Raw genomic sequence first — 27,825 nt, forward strand, 5'->3', positions numbered from 1 at the left:
GTCTTGATCGAAAGAAAGTCTAATTTGGATTTGAAATCTGAAACAATGATTCTGTAGCTGATAATTAAGAGCCTTGACAGGATGAAAACATAACCTGCTCAGATGATAAAACCAAGCCTTCAAAAGGCTTTAAATCTCAGTCTTGATCGATGGTTTAGTGAAAATTTAAATCTTTAAACACCTCTGTGGCAGTCAAACGCATGATGATGATAGAACACAGAAGCATAGACTTCAAGAGCAATCAACAAAAAATATTAGGAAAGCTGTCATATAACCAGTGAATTCCAGTTGTCCACAAGAGATCAATGCCAACAGCACAAGTTGAAAGTCATGTCTAGACAACGAGATACATGCCAAGGTAATATAGGCAGGCTTTTACAAAACAATCACATAGTTCATTCCCTATTCTTTCCCCCACAAGATCAGTACGCTATAATTACAATTGTAAGATCTATATTAGAGAGACTCCATTCTCTAAACATATGCAACAAAAAATTTGGCAGTCAAGGGTGTTGACATGCTTTTCTTCATCCCTCCAGTATCGTTATGTCAGCTTCATCATCATCTTCATCTAACAACCTAAGTGCCTGCATAAATCACTTACATGCGTTGGGGAATAGACTAGACAATGAATTCATATTTGGTTAACAATTATACAAGCAAACTGACCGTTTGTTTTCTCCTGGTCCCTTTCCCTTTTGAAGGAGGAAATGGATCATAAACTGACATAGCAGCCCGTCTTCTTATCCAAGATCGAGCCTGAAAGGTATCACATGTTTGCCTATTATGTCCAGTTTTCTTGCAAACTGAACACTTCATGACCTTTTCAGGCAAATCAGCAGAATTTGCTTGGGGAGCCGAAAGCTGAAAGTCTATCATCTTAGCATCTTCCGAACCAGCTTTTGTAATTCCACCTGGGACTAGGAAAGCTTACAATTAATTGAGCAAAAGAACAGCAGAAATTAAATTAACTGAAGTCAGAAAAAATTAGAAAAATATATAATTGCACAAACCATTATTTAATGAAGATACAGTAGCAGGTTTTGGAAGGTCTCTTCCACTTTCCTCATCATTGAAAGCTTGCTATACATCTATTAAACAAAAAATAACAATCATTCTGTTAGTTTCATATTAATCATAAAAAAAAAATAATTGAGCAAGCAATCTTAATTACCAGCAGTGGCAGTTGAGTCATGGTCTTCATTCGCATTACTCTCATTTGTCTTGCTTAGTTGTGGACAAATTCTCTTGTTATGGCTTTTCTCCTTACAAAAGTTGCATTTATTGAAGTTAGACGATGGTGGCCTACTAGAGCAAGAACCGGGGAGCTCATTCGCTGGAATGATCAGTGGGCATTTTTTAACAGTATGACATTCTTCATGGCAGTTTGAACACTTCATTTTCACAAGTCCTCTTCTAGGCAATTTTGTTACACCTACGGAATTGGGCCTTGGTTCAGCAGGCTCTCTTCTCCGTACTTTTCGTGGCCTACCAGGGAGTTTTAACTTCTTTGGAGGTAGCATCGGCTCTTTTTTTTACTGGACCCAAGTATTCGGACCACTCATTGGAGCTATGGCTGGTTCATATGCTTTCAAATAATTGTCTTTTGAGTAATATTGATGAACCATCGATTCAAGAGTTGTACCAGTCAAGGAAATACAACATATGCATGGCAACAAGGCCAGCTAGTCAGGTCCCATCTTCGGTACGTGCACGTTTGGTTTTTGAGATCAACCACATACTTTCTGCCAAACGCATGTGTCACTTCAAACTGGTCCTCCTTGGACCATCGTGCAATGTTTGAAACAGCTTTTATTTCTGCCTTCTCAAGTTTTTTTTTGAATTTTGGGACATATCTTGTCATTCCCCTTGTTCATCCACTCTCTTTTGGTTCTAAGTCTTTCCATTAGATAAATTTTGAGTGTCTCAAGCATTCCCAAAATTGGTTTTTCCCTAGCATCCATAATGACTGAATTAAAGCTCGCATAAATTGTTGAGCAGAATATCGCACTTTGGTGTGGTCCGAAAGTGGGATCTTGACCAATGATAAGGTGATGTGTTTTCAATTAGCCATTTCCATGCTTGTTCATCATATTCCTTCAAGCTCTTCATCCGATTTTCAATCATTGTCATGTAGGACGACTGAGTACAAGTCCAAAATCTCTCATTCAATGCTTCGCCCGGGTTCAACTTCTTAAAAGTTGTTGTAGAGGTGCCTGACACAGTGTCTATACTCAATTTCTGGAAGCACCTCATGAATTGCAGTCCCTAAACCCTGTTATAAAAGCATTACATATTAAATTAAATATTAAATTTTAGTAAAAATGAAAATTAATTAATTCAGCAAAAATTAACCTTTTGTCTATCACTAATAAGTGTCCATTTTCTTGGTCATAAATATCCAAGTCGTACTTCAAAAATTCGATGAACCACTTCCAATACTTCTTGTTTTCAGCCTCTACCACTGCATAAGCAATGGGATACAGGCAATCATTCGGATCAATCCCAACAATTGTCAATAGCACTCCGGGATGTGGACCTTGTAAATGGCAGCCATCCACTGCAATGACGGGCCTACATGCAGACTTAAATCCTTTTTTTAGTGCCCCAAAGCAGACATATAGCCTTTGGAATCTCTCTTTCCCAATGTTTTCATCTAACTCTGCTCCATGTACACAGTAGAACCCGAATTACATTTTAGCAGCTCGTCACAATAATCTCAAAGCCTTTTAAACTGTTCTTTATAGCTCCCATGGATTATGATCTTGGCTTTCATGAATGTCTTGTAGACCTGTGCTACAGTGATGTTAACATTAAGTTTCGAATGCACCTTCTCTCTAAATTTCTCAACAGTCATTCTCTTATTCAATCTTAAAATGTCTGCATACTTTCTAACCAGAAAACCTGAAGTAGCTCTCTTGTGGTAGAATGTCCGGCCACAGGTGTGCTCATGTCCCATAGTTTTCATCACAAGAGAGTCATCACCGGCCTCAACTTTAGAGGCAAACAGCATCCATTGACAATTTTTTGCCTTGCATTTAACTCTCATCCGTGTAGCATCTTGTTTTACCCATTGAATATCCTTGCCCCACTTGACTGTGTAGTTGTCCACAGCTAACTTGAACAATTGTTTATTATCGAAAACCTATCCAACATGAAATTTAGGATCTTCCATATCAACTTCAGGCCTAAATCTCACAAGACTCAGGTTCTTAGCCTTTTTCTTCTTTTTATTGTCTTCATCCGAGGAGGACTGATAACTTTTCAACTCATCTGAGGCAAGTGAATCAGATTCCTCATGGACTGGAATCTGATCTCCTTTATCTAAGTGCAAGTCCTTAAAATAATTATCTTTAGCTTCATCTTTTTTTTTTCTTAGCTGCGGGCAATGACATTTTCTGTTTGTTACACTCCTTGCCCCTGCTTTTTCCTTCACCATCAGGTTGTATCTTTCCAATTCGACCACCTAACTCTTGCTTAGGTGTAACAACGCAACCCTGGAATATCACATCTTCATCATCATGTCTAAAATCATAATCGCTGTCATGGAAGCTTTCAGCTGTGGATGAATCCAAATGGACATCATCATCATCATCATCATTTCCTCCATGTTCAGCAGGCTCTGTTTTTTTATTTTTTGACTTCACATGCTCCATCATTTGCTTCACACGAACAGGTATTTCTTCGAAGTCAACTAGATTAATATCATTAAAGGTTATATCCACATATAAATTATTATCTTCTAGTTGAATCTCCTCAACTATTACTGCACCTAAATCAGTGTTGCTATTAACATCTCTTATATGGAATTCATAGATATCATACACATCAACTTTTTCATATTTTTTATCAATACAAGCCACGTCTATTACATCATCATCACTATCTATTTGCCGAAGTTTCAGCACATTTTTTTCATAGGGGATTCTATACATCATCTTTGAATCCTCCGGATAGCCCACAACTGTGCAAAAGTCATGCAAAATTGACTTACTAACTCTCTCTGGAATAACTCTTTCAAATGTTTCCACGCTACCCCTACGTATGCTTCTTGTGGATCTTTAACATACACACCACCATAATGTACTTTCAAAGTAAAATAGTCCACATCTTGACCTGTTTTTTTATTTAAAGAAATAGAAATCTGGGTTTATTTAGAATTTTCAGAATTTTGGCTCCAATTATGTCTCACTTTTCATCAACATGAAAGCAACGGCATAATATAGTTTAAAGGAACAGGGACCACATCATAGTTCACAAACAAACAAATTTGCTTTAACCGAGACCAAATTTCACCACCACAGACAAAAGCATACATATTCAATTAAAAAATTACCAACATTTCAACATCACAAATGTCAAGAAAATAAAGTAAAATTTTTAAAGCACCATACCAAGCTAAATTCTTTATCTTTTCCATGTGGAATCTATAAGTACTTTAACAAAAATTTCAACATCCCCTAACCTATTCATGCCCACCACTGCTATATAATACTGCCAAATTAAACCCCCCTCCCTCAAGTCCCTCCATTATCAATGCTTTTATCATCATTCCAACACACTAGTGGCAGTCAACTCAAGCCCCTCATGCATACGGTTGATGAGGTTTAGGTTTGAAGTGCAGACTTACTTGATCTTGTTGATGACTCCACTTGATCATTGCCATCCTTGTCAGAATCGCCATTGTCCATTGCCTGAGGTCATGGCGTTCCCTGTTCGATTCTGGCCTCCATCGTCCGTTCATCTCAGCCCTAGTTCTAATCCCAATTTTCCCCAATTTTGTTCTATTTTCCACGGTTAATTGCATTGAAGGGGAATGTCTTTCGAATAATTGCAGCAGATTAAACAAGTGTGACAATTATACCCCTGTTGGTCCACGCGAAGTGAGTAAAATGTAGCAAAAAATCCTACATTGAAAGTAAAAAACTAGTTCAAGGACTAAATTGGTTAAAATATTTCATTAAGGACGAAATTGGTTTAAGTGAAAATGTTTAGGGATCAAAATGGCAAAATTCCCTTTTTCTTTTGTGCATGGGTCAAGAAATACAAGTAATCATATACTAGTTCAAAATGCAATTAGGCTAGTTAAGGGCATAGAATGTTGCTCGTATGGCTAATGAACATAGCAAATAAAGAAATGAGGGTAGTTGTCCATTTCATAACTAAATCCTGTATTATCAAGTGTTAACATATATAAGGAAAATTTGCCAATTTGATACCCACATTTTCAAGAAAAACTTTTATTGTCCTTCGCATTCAAATTCAGCCAAAATAATCACTCAAATATATTTTTAAAAAAAGTACGCCTATTTGGTTCTAAAGCTCATTTTCGCTTATTTCTCCAATCAAAAACTGCATACTTGCTTCATAATAAAACCTATAAAAAAGGAATGGGACAGGGTTCAAATAAGTTTTGCACCATTTTGTTCGATTGGTGTAATTCTTACTATATTTGATGTAGTTCCCACTAAACTTGAATACAAACAAAATTCACAATGAAACCTAAATTGTTTGGATTTACACTAAATTTTATAAAAACTACAATGAGTGGTTAGAAGTACTAGGGGTGAGCATCGAATTATAAATCGGTAATTCGGTAGTTTGAAATCGATAATTTTCTGAAAATTGTTCTGGAAATATTCGACCTAATTCGCATTTGAAATAGAAATTATCGAATTCGAATTCAATCCGAATTCAATTCGGAAAACGGACATTTACCGATTTAACCGAATTTCAGAAAACAAATTCTTTGGACCATTTTTCATCAGCAAACAACAATGCTAGGCTAACTGAGCCACAAACATGAGTTGTAGTCTGAACAATCTATAACACACTGATCCACAAATTACAAACTGATGAGTTGTAACGGATCACAAATGCACAAATCACTCCAGAAATCACAAATATCACACTGATCATTGAAATCCAGAAATCATAAACAAATCCACAAACAAATTACATTGATCCACAAACAAATCACAAATCACAAACAAATCCAGAAATCACAAATCACAAATCCACAAATCACAAATTACACTGATCCACAATCATAAATCAATCCAGAAATCATAACTCAACAGAAATAAAAGTCTAAATTAACTTGTCCAGAAATCATAAAAAACAATCCACAATCCAGAAAGCCAATTATCCAGAAACTGCAACTTGCAAGAAGAGTTGGTTTAACTCTCAAAATGCAAACTTCAGCATTTGTGACCTCTCAAAGGTCAATTATAGTTGGTTCAACTCCGGTCTTCAACAACTCTGCAAGAACAAACAAAATTCATGATGTATCATAAAGGCAATTATTAGAAATAAAGAAATACTTCAAATTCTGCAATAAAAATTTTGATAGCTTACCAGATTCGAAGGTTTCAAGCTCTTCCAGATTTTCTTCTACATTTAATTTTGTCTTGAAGGACCGAAGTCAATCTTGAGCACATATTAAACCTTGCACAATTCTAGGAGTCAAAAAACTCCTAAATGTATCAAGAACACGACCTCCAGTACTAAAAGCAGATTCGGAGGCCACGGTAGAAATTGAGACTACTAACACATCACGAGCAACTTTGGAAAAGATTGGGAATCTAAGGCTATTGGCCTTCCACCATAACAAGATATCAAATCTCTCATCATCTTCCTCACAATTTTCATTCAAATATTTCTCTAATTCAGATTTTGCATCCCTATCCCCAAGTTCCAATTTTCTCTTCTTAAACTCCAACTTGTACCTATCAGTGATTGTTTTAGAGGCATCCGCATGTCCACGAAATGTAGTTTTACTCCATTGAGAATCACTTGAAAGTGAAGAAGCATGAGACGCAGAATGTGAGATAGGTGTGTTGAGCATCTTGTATTCATTAAACAGCTCAAACATTGCATCTTTTGCAAGGCCAGCTATTGTTGTACTATTGGACTCACCATACATTTGGCAAACCACAAATTCAAGATATTCAAGTTTAGCTCGAGAATCAAGAATGGAGGAAATAAAAATCAGCATATTCATCTTTTCAATCTTTTCCCAATACTTATCATATTTCTCCCTTATTGATCTTGCCATTAAACTCAATTCATCATTATCACTTGCTGTTATTTTATTTAAAATGCCATGAATGTGACTAATATCAGTGAAAAAATTATTTTAAGTCACATATTTGGAACCGGAAACCTTCACAGTTAGCTGATAAAAGTTTTCAAAAAAATTACCAAGAATCTAGCTTTTGTCCAATCAGATTTTGTTGGTAGATTTTCTAACTCTTAAAGCATATAAGGATCCTGCTCCTCAAACCTCTCAAAAGCCCACTCAAACCTTTGAGCTTTGTCTAGCATTAGATATGTAGAATTCCACCTAGTAGAGACATCTAAACTGAGCAATCTTTTGCATTCAATTTTTTCAATTTCAACACACTGCTTGAATTTTTTCAATCTAGAAGGTGACTGTCTAACATATCTAACTGCTGCCCTGATACAATCATCTGAATCCCTAAGTTTTTTGATGTCATCATTAACAATTAGATTCACTATGTGAGCTACACATCTCACATGAGTCCATTTCCCCCCTAGCACAGCTTTTCCCCAATTTTGAAGTTTTTCTTGTAAATACTGGACAGTTACATCGTTGGAACTTGCATTGTCAACTGTAACAGTTAGGATATCATCAACTCTCCATTCTAGTAGACACTTTTCTATGGCCTTACCAACTTCAGTTCCCTTGTGACTAGCAATAGGACAGAAATTTAGGATCTTTTTGTTCAGTTTCCAATCATTATCTATGAAATGGGCAGTAAGGCACATATAGTTTATCCTTTGAATGGATGTCCAGGAATCTGTGGTTAGACAAATTCTGCCACTGTTATTCTTCAAGAGTGTTCCAACTTAATTTTTTCATGGGCAAATTATCCAATTGGCCCTTGAACTCTTTGTCTAGGTAAAAATAAGCCCCTCATCTATTTTTTGTCGACTTTAAGCTCTCGAACTTGTAAAATTGGGCACCCGTGACCCTTTTAGCCAGTTTCTCCGATTTTGCAACCGGAAGGCCAATTCACAAGAATACCAGTGTGTTTCTTCAAAGGGCATTTTTGTCCGCATCTTCTAAGCAAAAAGAGAATAACTCCTCCTTCTTCCCTCCATCTAACCTAACCCAACTGCTAACTTATTCAACAAACGAATTGCATAAGGAAGAGAGAGAAGTCTGCAAAGAAACAAAAAAGGGAAGAAGGTAAGGAACATAGCAGAATATCTGCAAATATCTATCATACATCAAAATGCAAATTATCCCGGTAAAATGCATAAAATGGTATGAATGTTGGTGCAACCAAAAAGCATCAATATTCCTTTGGAGGTTGGAGGACGAGACCAGGATCACACATGGTGGCTAACAAGAGAAGGTTGTTTTCCCTTGATGCGGTTACTGCAATAGTCTCGGTCATGTCTAAGTCGTTGTAGTTGAGGCCAATGGCCAGTCAAAGCAGTAGAGCAGAAGAGCTAAAGGGAGCTCAACATTCGCTAAACCAAAAGAAATTCCAAGACAAATCCTCCTTCTTGCTCCAAATAGGAGATACTCAAAGTTGTTTCCAGTGAAATCAACAGGATGGTTCTCGAATCTCTCAGGTTTAAAACTCTCCGCATCATCCCAATACTTGGGGTCCCTTCCAATTGCCCAAGCATTGACCATAACTCGTGTTTTAATTGGGATGACATATCCATCAATTTCACATTCCTCCCTGCATTCTCTGGGAACCAATAAAGGAATAGGCGGATGTAACCTGAGAGTTTCTTTTATCACTAATTTTAGGTATGGCAATTTCTCAACATCAGTTTCTTCAATTGTTTTGATTCCCATGAAAGCTTTCCTAATTTCATTCTGTGCCTTGGCCATCACATTTGGATTCCTAATCACCTCAGACATTGCCCATTCCACCGTTGTGGATGAAGTTTCAGTCCCACCTGTGAATATATCTTGCATCAATATCAAAACCTTCTTTTTAGGGAATGCCATCAATTGATCAATTCTTTATCACAGTATAGGAGTTAAACTTTGACTATTGACATCTGCCTTGACCAAAGAATCAGAAATTGAAAAGAAAAAGTAAGGCGTGAAGCAAAAGCTCATTACAATAGCATTTTACCATCAGAACAGCTTTGATATTATTGTTGGTAACTGGAAAGGTAAGGTCTCCACTTTCTTTAACTCTTAATAGAACATCAACTAGATCTTCATTTCCAGACTCGCCTGTGAGGACCCATAATTTTATTATTTCAAAATATTGTTAAATTGGTCATTTTAAAAATATTTCGTACTCGAGTTACCCAAAAAAAAAAATTAATAAAATAAAAATAAAATAAAATATACTAAAGTACATGAATTTCTCGAAAATAAATTTTTCCGCTCGGTTCTTTACGCGCATATTATTTTAATGCCCAAATTTATTCAAGATGAATTGCTTATCGTGATTTTTATTGTTATATATATATACTTGGATTATCATATTTTAGAGTTTTAGAATCGAATAAGTTGAATTTCCAAGTTCAAACAAGAAAACCCTTAAGTTTGACCTTTATACGCGCGCGTGCCGAAAAGACCCCGACAGGCACATTAATTTGATTAATTGGAGATTTTAAGAACATGATATTAGACTACTAGTAATATACTATTAATGTACTAGGGAAATTACCTCAGAGGTTTAGTGCACAAAAGTTGCAAACGAGCGCGAAAATTGGACACGCAAAGACCCTAAACGGACCTAGCATGAGTTGACACTTAGACTTAACCATTAAGTCACCAATTCTCTCCACTTTCATTACAATACCTGATTTCACTCTCTCTCCTCTCGTCACTCTCTAGTTGGCCGAAGATGGGAAGAAAAAAAAATCTAGCCAAAATCCTCACAAACTTGCTTCAATCCACTTCCAAATTTCATCATCCATTAGAGGGCTTTGATCCTAGCATGGAAGAGGGGGCTGTTCATCGGTTTTCTTGGAGGAATTTCAGTCAAGATTTCTGCCCTAAAGCTGTCCAACTAAGTTCTTGAGGTAACTCACCCACCCACACTTCAATCTTGCAAAATTATAGCTCAAATGGAGCAAAGGTAGCATGGGTTTGCAACCTATGGCAGAATTTTGGTTGATTAATTATTTGATTGCAATTTCATGACATGTTGGACGGCTTGAGGATGCTTATTGGTGGCTGATTTGATGAATTAACATGTTTTGGTTGCTGATATTGTGCTATGTTACATGTATATAGAATGATTGATGGAATGAAGTTGGAAGAAAGTTAGAAATTTGGAGAAGGTACTGTCTGAAATTTCTGACTTGCTGCCGACTTTCTTGTTTGCTGCTGCCCTGTAATTTCGAAAATTTTCTGGTGCAAATTGAGCTTCCAAATTGGTGTAGATATGTTGTGCAATGTGTATTGTGGTTGTCTACCAAAAATCAACCGAAATGGTTGGTTAAATTTTGAGTTACAAGTAAAGAAGCAAAACTGGAACAAGCTCCAGAATTTTCTGACCAGCAACATTTGTGTAGCTATAACGTTTTGCTCGTTGATCAAAATGGAGTGCCATTTGTGGCATTTGAAAGTAGACTCTTAGAGCTTTAAAATGGTACCAAGCTCATTTTCTAGTTCGTCCCGAGCGATTCGTGGCGAGTTTTGAAAGTTGGCTGCCTGTTTATTACTGTTCATCCGAGACTGTCCAGAAAATTCATTTTGTTGCTTGATTTTGAACCGCTTATGTCTGGATTTTGGAAATGATTTCTTCTACACAAATATAGCCTTGTAAACCTAGTTTCTAAAGCCACCAGCCATTTTCAATTTCACTGAGAATCGAGTGAGATACGGCCTAATTAGCGAAGTGCTTTAAATCTGGAAAATTTCTGGAAAGGCCAACAGTCCAGGAATTTTAGCAAACTTCAACTTTTTATTTCTTGAGCTAGGAACATCGGAATCGAGTTCCGTTTTTTTTATTTGAAACCTGGATTGGAAATTTACATGCATGTCAAATTTCAAAGGCTGGTTTTGATTCTATGATTTTGGTAAAAATTCCAAAGTTATTGGAAAAACTTGGACTGTTTTGACCTATCTTCAATGCATAGTAAACTTTCTTGGAGAAATTGACTTGTTTCTGAGTTGATTATTGGAAAGTGACCCTCTGTAAAGTTGTTATGCTTCGAATGAAGTTTTTGACGGTGTAAAATTTTCCATTTTTAGACTTTCCGAACTTCCGGACTGATTTTTCTAAGAATGACTCGAAAAGTGAAAATTTCCAATTTGAACCTAAATGTTCTTTTAAGGGCCTAGGTTACATTTTTACAACTCTTAGAGCATTTCAAACCTATTTTCATGGTGAACTTGAGTTCACCTATCACTTGAGACCTCATTTGAAAGTCGGTTCCTTATGAACTGAAATACTTTGGAAACTGGAATATTGGAGTCAAAATTGACTGTTTCTTTTCCTTACACGAATACTGTATGGCCTGGAATTTGATATACAATGCATTATTGCATACCTTCAGGATCTCAAGAGGACTTCGAGGGAACTCCCGGCGAAGCGTCTTAGAGCTAATTTCTCAAACTTTGATTTTTGATACTTGGTGAGTATCAAGTGCATGTGAAGTGTATAAATGAAATGATTCTTGTACTTGCTAGTTAAGGAGGCTAGGGCGTACTTTATCGCCCTTGTCCTCTCTTTCATGAAATTGCTTGCTTGATAAGTGATACGTGTTACATGTGAATGCAAATTAAAGTGTTTTTCGTGAGCATTGAGCGGCAGAATGTATCATGCCCTTTTAGGGTAGGAGGTACCGCTCATCCCGTCTCAATGCTATGACCAAATCTTGTCGATTGGAGCTTCGTCTCATCGACCTAAAAGTGAATGGGGGGGACGCCCCAACCCATTGGCTAGCCTTGTAACTCGAGCCGGCAAGGGCTTGGTCGAGAAACTTGGTGAACCTTGGGAAGTATTATAGCTTGATCCAAATAAGGGATCTTGCTAGGTATACTTGTTAAGTGATACCACCTACATGCTTGTTTGGTTACGGATCCAAGAGGGTGTCATGGTGGCTGGAGGTAGTAAGTGGAGTTCTACATGGATAACTGCGAAAGTTGACGGAGGGTCAACTACCTGAGCTTGGATCGCACGTGGATTAGCTCCTGAGAGCTCCTGTATCCTTTTATTGTGATTAAATTCCCTAATTGCTTAATGTTTCGCAGTTACTTGTTACTCGAGTTATTGCTTTATATTGTGTCTTTGCTAGCATGCTTGCATGTTTTTCCCTTGGCCTCACTGAGCGTTAGCTCACCCCAATTTATTTTCCTTAACAGGTTTGGAAGTGGAAGTTCTGAGGCTTAATTAGTGACCCCCAAAAATAATTTTTCCCCATAGGGCTCGAGGCCAAAGAAAGCGCTTGTATTAAGTTATTAGTGCCTGAAGGGATATCTCATATATAATTTGAATTTGATTCACTTGATAAGTATTTGATGTAATTATTTGAGAACTGAGAACTTTTGTCTTATTCGGGGAATGATACCCTTACTTGAGATTTGTAATGTATCTTATCTCATTCTAAGTTTGAAAAATGTTATTTTGTTTATTCTTGAGGTTGTACCCTATGTTATTGGATGTGAGTGATGTATTTTAATTGAGAACTGTAGTGAGTCCCGGCGAGAGCTGGGCAGGCGGTCCGCCAAACCCTTTGGTTCGCCTTAGGGGGAGGTGGGGCTGTCACATCGCCCATGCCCCTTTTTGTTCTTTTTAGGTTCTCAACATGCTCAGCAATTATTATATCAAAAATTTTATCAATTCTTTGGTGCACCTTCATTAACTTAGGCTTAACTCTACTTAACGGATGAAGTATCTGGTATGAAGGAAACAGATCTGAAATCTCAAAAGCACTTGAAATAGGCAGTGATTTCTTTAGAAGTCGCAAGAAATGTCATTTGGTGAACTTTGCTTACTTTCCCAAATGCTGCTGTCAAAACCATAGAACTTGTGTACGTGGAAAAATGCACATTTTTTCCTTCCCTTCACAAAGATGTTACCTTCTTCCCTTTTTTTGTTTCTTTGCAGACTTCTCTCTCTTCCCTCTGCAATTCGTTTGTTGAATAAGTTAGTGGATGGATTAGGTTAGATGAAGGGAAGAAAGAGGAGTTGTTCTCTTTTTGCTTAGAAAATGCGGACAAAAATTGTGACGACCCCACCTCCCCCTAAGGCGAACCAGAGGGTTCGGCGGGCCGCCTGCCCGACTCTCGCCGGGACTCAGTCGTTCACTAAAGTCCTCAAATGAATTACAAGAATAAACCTCAAATATATATCACATGGTCCACAAATATACATCCAAGTCTCCAATAATTACATGTCACAAATGCAGCGGAAACAATTCTCAACTATACATAAAATGATTTTCAAATCCAAACTGTACAAGATATAGGCCATCCAGACATGTGAATAAGCACAACAAGCCCTCCTTCGCCACGAGCCCTGTGAAGGGGAATAAAATATTTTTGGGGTGAGTTAGAATCTCAGCGAATAACCAGTAAAAGTAGTCATCAAATATATTTCACAGCAATGCATTTCAATGATGTCATGATTCCAAGATCAAATGTACGTTTATTGCTCTCGTGAGCCAGTGAAATCGTTGCACTTGAACACCCAACGCTCAAATAGATCATTTAACATTAACAGAAAGGGAGCCCCTTTTTGAGCTCTAGATACACATGAACATGAACCATAAACAGAGTGGAGACGTTGGTGTCCAGCACAAGACTTTCCCAGAACTCATTGAAGCCAAATCATGTCATGAATTCACATGCAAGCACGCATGATATGCAATCGAATAAATAATGCAAGAAACATTTCACAAGTACTTTGGAAATAGTTTAGGGTCACTCACCTCCATGGCTCAGAAACCATCCATCATATATTATTGCCTTGCTCAAATCCAAGTCTTAGATCACAAACTCAATGCAAACAAGTTCCTTCAAAGTTCGGACAGCACTTCCCCTGAATTTACTAACTTTTCCAACCATCATGGCTTCATTATTTCCTCATTCCAACCCAAAGGTACACACACAATAACAAGTTCATCCGATAGCCATTCAGCAAGCTCCAAGTAGTACTAATACAAGTCAAGCTAGGGAAAAGTTCGGAAATGAAAGTTAAGCTCAAAACCAGAAAAACAGTTTTGACGTCATTTTACGGTAATGGCACCAAAGGCGGTACGATTGTCGGATGAAGGTCCAAGACCCACCGTTTTGAAGCTTAGAGATAGGGGTACAATATTGCAGAAGGTCACTCAACCCAGTTTCGAGTGTAACCAGGTCAAAAATGCAAGAAACTATACCAGAATCACAAAAACAGATTCACAAAACGCATTCTAGCGGAAACATCATAACTCAGGCTCTCCAAGTCAAAATCCATAAATTCCAAAACCATCTGAAAGCTAAGAAACAGGGCTACATTTCATCAGAAGGCCTCAACAACCAATTCGGAAGCAATTCCAGCCAAAACAACCAATTACAGTCGCAAATCCCAATTTCGGGTAAAACCAGAACAGCAATAGTAATTTTGACTTTTCTCACTCTACGCTACTCCGATTGACCTGAAATTTTGTAGGCACATTTAAAATGTCATTTCCTACAACTTTCATGTTTTGAGCTAAGGCCAATTCGGACTCTATCTAGGACCTAAAAATTCGGACAGAATGCTCCTTCACAAAACCTGATTTTCTGAAACTTCTTCCAAAACAGAAATTGATTGCAATTAATCACTTTTTCCACCTCATAGAGTCCTTAAATATCATTTCCAATCATCATACATGACCCCATAATCATATTCATATGAAAACAGAAAAATCCCCAATAATTATAAAACTTCATCAATTCAACCAAAACTCAAGAAATAATCCATAAAACCATCTCTTTAGCCATCACAAGTCTCTAATTTAGCATAATCAAGAACAAAGAAAGGATGGCTAGACATGATACCTTCAAATATCAAGAAAGGTGATGACTTAGGGATTTTTCTTCCAAAACAACTCCACCAAGAGCTTCAATCTTCCTTAGCTAGCAAGTTTTATGGAGTGATTTGCAATTTAATCGGTTGGAACTCAAGATTTGGACAAGAAATTGAAGTGCAAGATGATGGATTTTCTCTCTCTTTTGCTCTCAAAATTTCGTCCAAGACAAGCTAAAATGGAGAGAAATTGGGTCCAAATTGGTTTTAGTAAAGTTAGAAAAGTCTTGGTCAAAAGTCAAGGTCCAATGGTTTTGTGACAAATGGTCCTTTAGGGTTTTAATCTTATCTTTTTGTCTCTCCAATACAAATATCTTAACACATTGTAAAATAATATCACTTAATACAAAATTCCAACAAGTTGTCAAAAATATAATGCATTTATCGCACTTGCGGGTCCCACGTCCAAAATACGCTTTTAATTTCTCAAAAACTAACCGATACTAGAAAAATCATTTTAAAACTATTTTTGCTCATAAACTTTATTTGGGGAATTTTTCTAATCAAGAAAATGTAGAAAAGGCGGGCGTTAAAAAAATAAACCCTAGAAAATTAGAAAATTTCCGGGTTCTCAAACTCATTTTTTTCGGGGCGTCACAAAAATGCCCTTTGAAGAAGCACACTGGCATTTGTGTGAATTGGCCTTCCGGTTAAAAAATCGGAGAAACTGGTTAAAAGGGTCACGGGTACCCAATTTTACAAGTTCGAGAGCTTAAAGTTAGCAAAAAATAGATGAGGGACTTATTTTTACCTAGACAAAGAGTTTAAGGGTCAATTGGATAATTTGCCCTTTTTTCATCTAAATACAGCTGATAGCAATCTCTAAAAATAGTCCATCTCGAAGGAATTCTAAATGATGGACAAGCAGTCCGCATCATATATTGAAAACCTCTTCCCTCTACATGTTTAAATGGCAATTCATCAACAATTACCATATAAGCTATGCTTTTTCTAATGGCTTCCGCATCAAATTCCCAACTTATGAGTGCCCCTTTAACCTCTCCCTCTAAGGTTTCAGTTTCACCCAAACACAAAGTAGCCTGGCCAATGTGCTTATTTTTAGGATTTAGAGGACATTTAGCTACATGAGTATTAAGGGGAGTCATACCATGACTTTTGGGATCCGCAGCTATGTCCTTCTCACAGTACTTGCAAATTGCATGACGAACTCTATTCACATGTTTTACATGAAAGATCCCAAGCTTTGGATCTCTTCTTGTACTCTCCTCTTTTCTTGACAAAACCAGATTCTTCACAACTTTGTGTAGTAGGACTAGGATGAAGAGTTCCAGATGATCCTTCTTGTTCCAACTCATCGCGACTTGGATTACACTCACTATCAGTAGTAGACATAGTTTCAGTTTTTTGAAAATCTGAGCAAGTAAATTATATAATTTAGTGCAATAATCAATTATCAATAAATACGAATTCACTTACAAAGTGAATCCCCTGGCACTTGTTTAGAAGTAAAATCACTTATAAAAACTTGACAGCACAATAATGACAGCAATCATCCCCTGGCACTTGGAAATCATGTTGCTTGTTTATGCAGAAGTAAAAACCACTTCTTTAGTACTAATTTGGCATCTGATTAGAGTCAATTATCATTTTGCCAACAAGACTCGTTTTGCACATCTCATTAGTGTCAACAATGACAGCACTCATTTGATCATCAATACAGAATTGTCATCACTGGATAGTAGAAGTACTAATTACTATGCTGACAGACAACCGACAGTAGAAAAAAAAAACTCTTTTTGTGCTTGTGCGTGAGTCAATGACAACAAAATTTTTTCAGTTTCACACTTTCACCCAAAATTACACATGTTTCAAATCAAATAAATTTTGAAATTAGGGCAACTTATTAATCTACAAAGTAAAGCACTAAACTTACCTTCGGCACTAGTGAATAGGGATGGCAATGGGGGCAGGTGCCCGCGGGCAACCGCCCCGCGGGGGGCTCTCGGGGCGGGGGTTGGGGCGGGGGCGGGGGGGGTATTTTTTCCCCCTGTTTAGAAACGGGGCGGGGGGGCAGGGGAGTATACCCCGCCCCATCCCCCGCCCCGCCACCCGGAAAAAAAATTATATATATATAATTATATATAATATGTAATTTAATTAGTTACAAACTTATGATAATGATATTATTAGTTAGATGTATTATATAATGTATAATAGTGTATGTAATATAATTAATATTATCAATTATATGAATAATTAGACATGTCTACTAATAGAATTTATTAATTAGTTATACTAAATTTACTAATACATTTATACTAAATTTCTATTTACACTTAATAGAATAACACCTTTTTCTAAAAAAAAAAAAACACAAACACAATAATGAATTAGTGATTGTATTTGTACCAAAAGTGAAAACTTAACTATTTTAGTTGTATTTATTTCATCATGTTGGATTGTATTCAAATAATTTTTGTTTGATTGTTTTTATGAGTTTCAATTATAAAATTAAAATGAATAATAACTTGATGATGTGTTGATATTTTAGTACTTGATTATTTATTAAAATTTAACTATAATTAAATTTTATTAACCCAGCGGGAAAAATTTTATTAACCCTGCGGGGGAAGCGGGGCGGGGCGGGGCGGGGGGAGTTTGTAGGTAGCGGGGCGGGGGATGGGGGAGAGGTCCCCCGCCCCAACCCCACCCCGTTGCCATCCCTACTAGTGAACCGTGGTCCTGGTGATGGTGGAGGCTCGATCAGCAATGGTGGAGGCCCAGTAAGCAATGGTAATTAGTGATATGGAGAGAGACAGGCATGGACCATCTGCATGGTGAGTGAGCCTGTGAGTATGGAGAGAACCACAGATAGAGAAAAACAGAGACTCAGAGAGGCCTGACTTGCAAGGAGCCGGTTGGAGGAGGCTTAGGGTTTCTATCTTCAGTTGAGAAACCAGAAACAGAAAGCAAAAAGCAAGCAAAAACAGAACGAGAAACGGAGAAAGTAGTTCTGTTACTTCTGTAGTTGAGGAGAGGAGAGGAGAAACTGAGAAAGTGTCTTCAGTTGAGGAGAGGGGAAACAGCTTAGGCTTAGACTTCAGTGGGCGGCGGCGCAAAGGAACGAGAGGAGAGCAGAAATAGTCAAATTAGAACGAATGCTAATTTAGGGTATGGAATATCCAGACATATTATTTCATATTAAGCTTTATTCGGAATTTCGAATTTGAAAACGGTAATATTTTACCGTTTTACTGAAATAAATTCGAATTCGGTAAATCCGAATTCAAAAACCTCAAAACCATTTTTAACCCTAATTCGATTCTTACTAATTCGATATCACCGATTTACCGATCGAATTCCCGAATTACCAATTTCGAATTACCAAATTCAAATCGATTTTGGTCGGTAATTCGGTAATTATCGTAATTGCTCACCCTTAAGAAGTACCTTAAAGGACTTAGTAAACTTCTTTAGTTCTTCAGTTCTTCTTACCAGAGTTTACTATTAAAGAAAGTGAAAAACTTCAGGGGAGATTTCTTGCTATTTCATTTGGCACCCTTAAATTTTAAAAAAATTTACTTGGTTCCTCTACTCTAAACTTTTTGTAACATTTGAAATTCATTTTAAAATATAATATTAAAAATCTCATTTTATGAGAGAGAATACAATTTCAATTCAAATTTGTACTTTTCTTGTGCTTAATTATCATAACAGACTAAATTTATCTCTTAATTTTTCTTAATTGATCGATATTGTTCTTTAATGAAACTTTAAAAGTAGATAACAAGATCAAAAAAATTCTTTAATAGTTTGTGTGTCTTTGATTTGAACTAGAAATGTTAAATTATTTAAAATTATGAATGACTTATAATACTCTTGAAAATAACTCACAATAATTTACAACTCTGAGAATATCTTTTTGCATTAGCTTGAAATCAATACAAACAAATTTATATATAATTTTTAGCATGTTATATCTTTTTTACTTTTCAAGCCATCGATTTGAAAAAAATTGGAAAATTAAAAAATATGTAAAAGATTTATAAAACTTCTTAAATTAACTCAAAACACTTTACAATAAAGAAAATATTAACTTTGTAATCTGTAAAAGCTTTAATAAACATTTAACTATTAACTTTTGATATTTAAAAAACACACTATATTTTATCCAGTTAGAATAAATCTTCATATATTTTGTTTTTGTTTTTCATTTGATATTAATATAAATCTTCATATCTTTTGTTTTTGTTTTTGTTTTTCATTTGTGGTAATAAAAAGTAAGACAACAAAATGAGAATATATTGACTCTCCCAAAATTAATTTTTTAATATTCTATTTTAAAATGGGTTGTAAATGATACAAAAAAATCTAAAGCAAGAGAGGCAAGTAAAATTTTTTAAAGTTTGAAAGTGCCAAGTGAAACTGTCAAAAATAGGTTTCTGAAATTATCCTATTAAAGAATATATATTCCATTATTAGGAAGGTGTATGCAGCATCTATAGATGTGAAATTCTCAAATTAGACAAGACAAATTTTATTGGTCATCTAATGGGACAAATTCAGAAGTATGTCAATGCATGATTGTTGTCCTGGTCCCTTCCAATTACCTGCTTATACTTGTATAAAATACTTGGTTGTTTTTTGCCAAGCCCACAGGCCAGATAGAAACACACACACACCCAAAGTTAAATTAACACTCAGGAAGTCACCAAAGATTCGGCCCAAACGGACAGTCTAAGGGGGACCCACAAAGCAATCCTGTGCAGCCAATTGATAACTGAACAGAGCACCTGTGTATATAAAATACTTGGTTGTTAATAATGATAAGATGTGCGTATTATGTCATTTCAATCGTACAGGACAAAGACGGCCAATTGAATTAAAGCCAGCATCTAAATTCCACATAGGGCCTGGGATGCTACCTAACTAAGTTGACAAAAATAAGGTGAAAACACGTCTGCTCACAGTCTAGTTTATGAAAAACAGGGGAATCCAAACAAAGCCTAGCCATTCCAGGTTGCTTGCCAAGGCACTATGGCAGAAGAAGTGAAGCTTTTCAGGACATGGTCCAGCCGATATTCTTTGAGGATTGTCTGGGCACTGAAGCTTAAAGGGATAGAGTATGAGACCATCTTTGAGGATCTTACCAACAAGAGCCCTTCACTTCTCCAGTATAATCCTATTCATGGAAAGGTGCCCGTGCTCGTGCACGATGGTAAACCAGTCTGTGAATCTCTTGTGATTCTCGAGTACGTTGACGACACATGGAAGCATAATCCTCTCCTACCTCAAGATCCTTATGAGAAATCCATGGCACGCTTCTGGGCGAATTTTGGAGATGATAAGGTATGAAAACGTTTGCTAGCTCAAATAGTTTAAATCATTTGCCCCTGCAATACAAAATAACACTAAGCATTTCAGCATGTTTGTTCCAGCTTTTGGTCATTTGAAAATATTATGTGATGCTTAACCTTAATTTCCAAGTGTAGCTCATGAAATCAATATGGCAACTTTTCATTGCACATGAGAAAGATCAAGATGTAGCAGCAGTTGCAGCACTGGAGAATCTAAAAATTGTTGAAGAGCAACTAAAAGGAAAGAAATTCTTTCACGGAGAGACAATTGGGTACCTTGATCTCGCATTTGGTTGGATCGCTAACTTAGTTAGCATTATTGAAGAAATAATGAGTCTAAAGTTGGTAGATGGAGAGAGATTCCCTCACTTGTCATCCTGGATCCAAAATTTCATGGATGCTCCAGTTATCAGAGACTGCTGGCCACCTCGAGACAAAATGATCATCAAGTACCAAGTTGGGCGCGAGAAGCATCTTGCAGCAGCAACACCCAAGTGAAGCCGAATCTAGCAAGACTTCCCATAATAAACACCATCCAGCATGATGCCTTCAATCTTGTCAAACAAAAACGATTTTACATGACATTAGAAGTGCAACTTAATTGATGAAGCAGCACACTTTCTTGCATTGTAAGATATTTATAGTCACTGGCTACCTTAAGAACAAGGAATCCACAACACAATTAGTACATCTATTTCAAGCATCTGCAGTTTGTAACTTCTCCTTGGAATGTTTTATCGCATAAAAAATGTTTCTGCAATGTCACGCAAGTGAAAGAAGGAAAGTTACTTGAGTAAGATTGCCCCCAAAATTATAAATTTTAGAAAAGTTCTTTTTACAAGTAGCAGGAGGTTAAAACTCATCAACACCATGGTAATGCATTATAAGCTTTAAGCAAAACAAATTTGACACAGCTTGTGATAATCAAAGGACATGAATAAACGCATCTTACTTCTTTTTTTTTTGAATTTTCGCAACTTCTTTTGAAATTATACATCATCTTACATGTTCTGAATCGCGTATTAAATGTTGTTATTTCTGGAATTGGTTAAGCGAAATCCCAGCTAACCACTTTGTCAGTCACTTTAATAAAGCAGGGGATTTAATTGAACATAAGGAAAGAAGAAAAGTGCGGTAACACTTCCAATAAGGACACCATATCAATTTGCAAAAGACAAAAGTAAAAAGACTATAATTCAGAGTACAGAATAATTGCATTGGAACGCCCTCAGTTAACCTTTTCTGAAATGGCATTAACCAAACATGCATCAAGATAGTATGAACTTAGACAAAAGCAAATAATCATCTGCAACAGCAAAACAATGCATCTGAGCTTCTTCATTTTCCCTTCATACAAATTAGAAAACAAAAGCCTAGTGCTTATCTTGTTTGTACGCAGCATTTGAATTGCAAAAAATACTGCTGTCCATTCTACATTTGCCTGCCCCTAGTATTATGCCAGGCTGCAATCATGTTGTGGATTATTTTCAATTTTAGCCAGAGGAAAAACAAACAAAATACATGTCCTTTTGTCATACTAGTTGTGGGATATTATGCCAGTTATTTCTACTACTCTGACAGGCACTGCAATGGGTGCATTGGATTCTTCCGCCTATAATAACAAGCTCTAAAAAGTAGACAGTAAGGGCTTTTGTCAGGATCTTTTCTTTAGCTATGGAGTACCATTATTTTGTAGTCTTTCTTCATGGAGAAGTCAAGAATTGAACTCATGATCTCCAGAACATGGAGCATGCATTGATTCCTTGGGCTATCAACCTCTTTTCCACGAGGACAGACTTTGCTGCCACTAATAACAGCAACAGGGGCTAAAATTAGTCATTGGCACTTTCTGAGAAGGGGCACAAAAGTTATCCACCACCATGTTTTAGTACCTACAGTTTCAAGTAAAGAAATAATTAATTACTTAACAAAATGCACATTCAAACTGGATGTGACATGTTACAAAAACCAAATTATGCGGCGGTTCCAAGAATGCATATTCAAACTGGATATGACATGTTACAAAAACCAAATTATGCGGCTGTAAGGTAAGAAATATACAGAGAAGATTAGAATGTAACTTCTCTTGGCCCTATTGCTGATTAAAAGTTACTTTAAAACTCATACTCTGTCACAAAGTAGCTCAATTTCCTCCACTCCTATAACCATGGGTGCATAAAGCAAAACCTCTCTCAGCTAACAAACAGAAATGAATATCGTAATCTCTTTCAACCAAGAGATTTGGACCATCAAACTTGAAAACCATACGAGGGAGACTGACTAAAGATGCTAAGCTACCAGGCTGAAATAAAAATATGGGAACACGAACTTATAGACTCTGTGACAGTTTAGCCATCAATACTTTCCATTAAAAAGATAAAACTATTATTTAACTTCAAAACTCTCTCAAAATAGGTAGACTTTCGGGTGCCAAGCTCCAATGCTGTAACACCACTTCCAAGGTAAGTGCCATTTTGACAGAAAAACACCTACCTGCTATCATAAGCATCACTAATAGTGCACTAGTTCAATCTACCGGTCATAGAAACATGAAAAATGTAAATTTCTTTGGGCAAGGACCTTGTCCATTACTAGTAGCACCTCCAATTCTTAACATACTGTGCAGTCAATTCTAACCTTACAGATTTGGAAGATTGCAGGCTCTTTTCTCTGGTTCCAACTTCCTTGGTGCCACTGGGCACACACATGCTCCAACATCAATCAAGTATAGAACCCAGCAATCAAGTATAGAACCCAGTTCATTGAATGTTAAGTCCTGGAAATTTTGCAGTTTCTCATATGCGAATGCTGAGGATTTACTGCAATTATTATGTACAACAAATGTGCTGTGAATAAAAATAGGAAAAGGAATAAGCTAATCTAATCTTTTTCTTCACAGAGAGCTGTAGCAAACAGACGTAATTCTAATATTGCCCTTCATCAGAATTTATGAATAACAAGACTATCACCAATGATCTCCACAGCTACAAGTTCCATCCTTGAATAAATGAAACCTATTTGCATCTCTGACTAAAATTACTCGTTGCAAGATCTTCGATATATATTTGGTTGCAGTATGGCAATCTCCACAAACACGTAGGTTCTTCATTATTTGCAAAGGGGAACCTGGTTCTGTATTCAACACACCAAATGCAATGGCAAGCCTTTCACTATGCCCACAAAGCATTTCAACCTTTTCATCATCTTCAACATCATGCAAGGCAAATCTTAGATCAGCCACATAACCTTCCTTGGCCATTAGATCTGAAAGGACAACAAGGAAATCATGCACCTCTTTGTACTGTTCAAAGAACCTGTGTCCGGTGCCAAAAATATAAACCCTATTTTGAATCTCCAACCAACTAAATCCAGGTTGCTTTTTCAGACCTCTTGCTCTCAAGGATTTTCTCATCATTTTCACTTTATCCCACTTCCCTAAGGCAGCATAAACATTTGATGCTAAAACATGATATCCTGGATCATCTGAATTTAATTCAAGTAGACGTTTTGACACACGTTCAGCAATCTTAATATCTCCACTGGATCGGCAAGCACTAAGCAGAGCTCCCCATATACTTGCATCTGGTTTTTGTGGCATCGAAAGGATGAAATCCTCTGCTTCAGCTAACAGGCCAGATCGAGATAGAAGATCAACCATGCATGCATAATGTTCTTTCCTTGGCTCAATACTATAGTCATTCTTCATTTGGTAAAAGCAATCCCATCCTTCTTGCACCAAACCAGAATGGCTACATGCAAACAATATGGCAACAAACACAACATGATCAGGAACAATACCAACTTTCTTCATCTTCTGAAAAATTTTTAGAGCTTTCATTCCTTCACCGTACATTCCATATGCAGAGATCAGTGCAGTCCACGATATGACATCCTTTGTTTTCATGAGCTTAAAAACTCTCATGGAGTACCACAAAATTCCACTTTTGGAGTACATTTCAATCACTGCATTCCCAATTGAAACATCTGACTCAAAACCAAGCCTGAAAATGCAGCCATGCAACTCTTTTGCTTGACGTTTGGCACCTAGAAAGGAACACAGCGTTAAGGTGCTCAACAGGGTAGGTACCTCAAAAGTAATTCCTTTATTCCGCATCCTACTGATCATTCTTAAACCTAAACTACAGTCTTCACAATGACCACAAGCAGCTATAATAGTATTCCATGTCACTACATCCCGAGCTTCCATGTTCTCAAATTGTTCCAAAGAATTGTCCAGTTCTCCAACTTTGGCATACATATCTATGAGTGAGTTACCCACAGTTATGATGGAATCAAATCCTTGCTTTAAGAGAGTGCAATGTAGCTGTGTCGCAAAATATCTGTTAGTAGATTGTGTACACAACGTTAAAAGAATCACATAAGTGATGGAATCAGGCTCCAATTCCATCTTCATCATGTTAAACAGCTCTATTGCTTCCTCATAAAATTCATTTTCAGCATAACCAATAATCATAGAGTTCCAAGACACTAAATCTCTGCTTTTCATACTGTCAAAAACTTCCCTTGAAGCCAATAATTCACCACACTTCGTATACGTGTTTATTAGGAGATTGTTAGCTGTTATGTCACCTGTGTATCTATTTTTCACCATGTAGTCATGCACTGATCTTCCGGACTTCAAGTCCCTGACATGACCACAAGCTTGCAAAACAGATGAAAGTGTTATTGTATCAGGTTCAAAATCATGCACCATTTGAAAAAACAACCTGATTGATTCGTCGTACAAGGAAGAATTAAAGAACCCACAGATCATAGTATTCCAAGTGACTGTATCTCTAACATCCATCTTATTAAAAACTTTTTCACAATCGACTAACTTATCGAATTTGAAGTACATAGAAAGCAGACCATTACTCACAATGACGTCTCTCATAACACCAATCTTCTCCACTAAACCATGAATTAGTTGACCCTCCACAACCTCCATTAAGCCACTACATGCTGGTAAAACACTCGACACAGTAAAGCAATCCGGTAGCAAACCAACCATTCTCAACTTGTAAAAGAATTCCAATGCTTCATCCCAATACCCATTTGAACTATACCCAGAAATCAAACTATTCCAGGTAATCAAATCTCTTTTAGACATTCCATCAAACACATTCCTTGCTCTATCCAAGTTATTCAGCCGCGAATACATATCTATCAAAGCATTGCATATATACAAATCTGAACCAAAACCCACCTCTAAAACATGATCATGAACAAGTTTTGCCGTCTCAAAATCCAACAAATTCGCACACGAATTAATAACCGACGGAAGGGTATAATTATCAGGCACAATCCTTAATTCCCGCATCTGGGTGTAAAAATCTAGTGCTGTAGAGTATAATCCATTATGGGTCATGGCTCTAATGATTGTATTCCACAAATAAACATTCTTTTTATGCGAACTTTGTCCAAAAATCGACAATGAAGCAAGTGGGTCTTTAAATTGGGAGTATTTGGAAATGAGTTTTCCTGAGAACAGTACAGAATTGTGCAGGCCTAATGTAATTATCAAAGAATGGATTCTGCGGAGGTTTCTTTGGTTTGTAACGGAGGACAATGCATTTGATAGTGAAGTGTAAAAGAAGTCTCGGCTTCCTGCGCTTAAGCTACACAACTTCCTGGTGTTCATTTGGCATTGCAGCAACAACACCGCAGCAACAACATCAAGTGACCTGGAAGCCACCGAAGAAGGGACTCATTAAGATAAATAAAGAAGCAGCCATATCAGCTCAGATGATAAGGACAGGGAAAGGGAATCGTAGCTAGGCGCTGGACTGAGAAAATAATGAAAGCAAAAGGGATTATGGAATCCAAGAGAGGGGGAAAGCAATCGAGGAAGAAGCTCGAGCAGTAAGGACTGCATTAATGATGACCAAAGATGCAGGATGGACTAGAATGGAAGTCCAATCAGACTGTAAATCAGTTGTGGACCAAATCAGGAGGACATCGAGAATTGGAAATGGGGCAGGGACGGTTGCCCAGATTCCCTCTAAAAAATTTGTGCGGCTGAGATAACAAGTTTTAACTCGATTTTCGTGCTGTGTGTGGGTCCCACAAAAATTTGCTCTAAAGTTACGCGATGTATTAAAAAAGTTACACGATGTACAAAGAAAATTACGCGCAGTTGATAATGACCAAAACTGGCAGGGACGGTTGCACCTCCGTGCCCCGAGTCCGAGAGAATTTGATAAAAGGTTTTTTAGTTTTTTAGTTTTTTGAGGGAACGAGAAAAAGTTTTGAGCAATATAATTTTTCTTTTGTGCATGGGTCAAGAAATGCAAGTAACTATATGCTAGTAGAATATGCAATCAGGCTATTTAAGGACATGGAATGCTGCCCGTGCCGCTAATGTACGTAGCAAAGAAAGAAATGAGGGTAGTTGTCCATTTCTGTAACTAACTCTTGTACTATCAATCAGGTGTTAGCATATATAAAAAAAAATTTGTTAATTTGGTCCCTCACATTTTCAAGAAAAGCTTTTATTATCCTTCGTATTCAAAATCAGCTAAAATAATTCCTCAAATATAAAAAAAAAATATGCTTATTTGGTTGTAAAGCTCATTTTCGCTTATTTCTCCGAAACAAAATTGCATACTTGCTTCACGTGCTCTCCTTTGTGAGCGTGACTTATGCTTGAAATTATGGATAAATGAGGGAGGGTGCATTTTTGGGCCAGGGTAGTGAGCAAAAATGAGATTTGGAACCAAACAGGCAGACTTTTTCATATTTGAGGGATTATTTTGGCTGATTTTGAATGTGGAGGACTAAAAAAGTTTTCTACAAAAATATGAGGGATCAAATTAGCGAATTTCCCTATGTATAAAATGCTGCATTTGTAGGGAAAAAAAATTGGCATCCTGAAAAGTTACCATAAGAAGTTAGAATGGAGTGGTAAGGTTGGCCGACCACTACAATGATAGAAAGGAAAAATCATTTAAAACATCTCTTATATTTTAATAAATGAATTTTGTTCTGTTTCATTAATAAAATTTTAATTCTATGTCTCTTATAAATTCAAGTCAACAAATATTGGTATCAACTTTGATTTTCTATCACTTTTTACACTGAATCTATTACATAACTCACACATGGTCATTTTTTAGGCATAAAAAAATTAGATTCCATTTATAACTAAAAAAATGATTGATCTATATTCAATTTTTCTCTAAAAAAGTGAAATTTGATCCAAAATTTATTTATTTTTCTCCTAAAAGGTAAGTTCTTATCCGATTCATATTTATTTTTGCCCTTAAACAAGTGGCATCTTGATGTTTTTGTATTCAAAAAATGAGCGCATGTGAATTACATGGTGATTTCAGATTAAAAGATGTTCAGAAATTCAAGTTGGAACCAAATTTTTCTAACTTAAATTTTTGAAGGACATAAAGTTAATATTTTAAAAGTGAAAGACGAAAAAATTCATTTAGCTAGGGAAATATAAGAGACATTTTGAACGATTTTACCTAATATGAGTAAAAAATAACAAA

At 36.6% G+C, this 27,825-nt stretch overlaps 2 protein-coding genes, 1 long non-coding RNA gene and 1 pseudogene across 5 annotated transcripts; 2 read left to right on the forward strand and 2 right to left on the reverse strand.

The window, feature by feature from the left end:
• Window positions 1–8,321: 8,321 nt before the first annotated feature.
• Window positions 8,322–16,324, reverse strand: LOC113728807 (cytochrome P450 CYP71D312-like; annotated as a pseudogene).
• On the forward strand, window positions 9,788–12,588 carry LOC113728466 (uncharacterized). 3 transcript variants are annotated; one of them, XR_011840538.1, is made up of 4 exons: window positions 9,788–10,029; window positions 10,244–10,290; window positions 11,512–11,589; window positions 12,320–12,588. It is a non-coding gene; the product is annotated as an uncharacterized lncRNA (long non-coding RNA). The 3 variants fall into 3 exon arrangements; XR_003458102.2 differs by lacking the exon at window positions 10,244–10,290; XR_003458103.2 differs by lacking the exon at window positions 9,788–10,029 and having other exon boundaries at window positions 10,038–10,290.
• Window positions 16,325–19,767: 3,443 nt separating the features above from the next.
• LOC113732115 (pentatricopeptide repeat-containing protein At3g03580-like) lies at window positions 19,768–26,463 on the reverse strand. Its single transcript, XM_027257747.2, has 4 exons — window positions 22,964–26,463; window positions 22,010–22,218; window positions 20,603–21,080; window positions 19,768–20,362 (listed from the first exon to the last, which is right to left on the reverse strand). Exon 1 carries the CDS (start codon window positions 25,965–25,967, stop codon window positions 23,292–23,294), a length of 2,676 nt encoding a protein of 891 aa, XP_027113548.1. The 5' UTR covers window positions 25,968–26,463; the 3' UTR covers window positions 19,768–20,362; window positions 20,603–21,080; window positions 22,010–22,218; window positions 22,964–23,291.
• LOC113732116 (glutathione transferase GST 23) lies at window positions 20,007–21,029 on the forward strand. The gene is made up of 2 exons (XM_027257749.2): window positions 20,007–20,318; window positions 20,462–21,029. The coding sequence occupies exons 1-2, from the start codon at window positions 20,007–20,009 to the stop codon at window positions 20,822–20,824; spliced, it is 675 nt and encodes a 224-aa protein (XP_027113550.1). The 3' UTR covers window positions 20,825–21,029.
• Window positions 26,464–27,825: the final 1,362 nt, after the last annotated feature.

Source organism: Coffea arabica, chromosome 2e, assembly GCF_036785885.1.
Source record: "Coffea arabica cultivar ET-39 chromosome 2e, Coffea Arabica ET-39 HiFi, whole genome shotgun sequence".
In the NCBI taxonomy this organism is placed as follows: Eukaryota; Viridiplantae; Streptophyta; class Magnoliopsida; order Gentianales; family Rubiaceae; genus Coffea; species Coffea arabica.

Excerpts from the sequence above, each read along its gene's own strand:
- LOC113732116 (XM_027257749.2), top strand. The coding sequence starts at position 20,007 with ATGGCAGAAGAAGTGAAGCTTTTCAGGACATGGTCCAGCCGATATTCT. Across the intron at positions 20,319-20,461 it reads CGAATTTTGGAGATGATAAG|CTCATGAAATCAATATGGCA; the intron begins GTATGAAAACGT and ends TTCCAAGTGTAG.
- LOC113732115 (XM_027257747.2), bottom strand. The coding sequence starts at position 25,967 with ATGAACACCAGGAAGTTGTGTAGCTTAAGCGCAGGAAGCCGAGACTTC.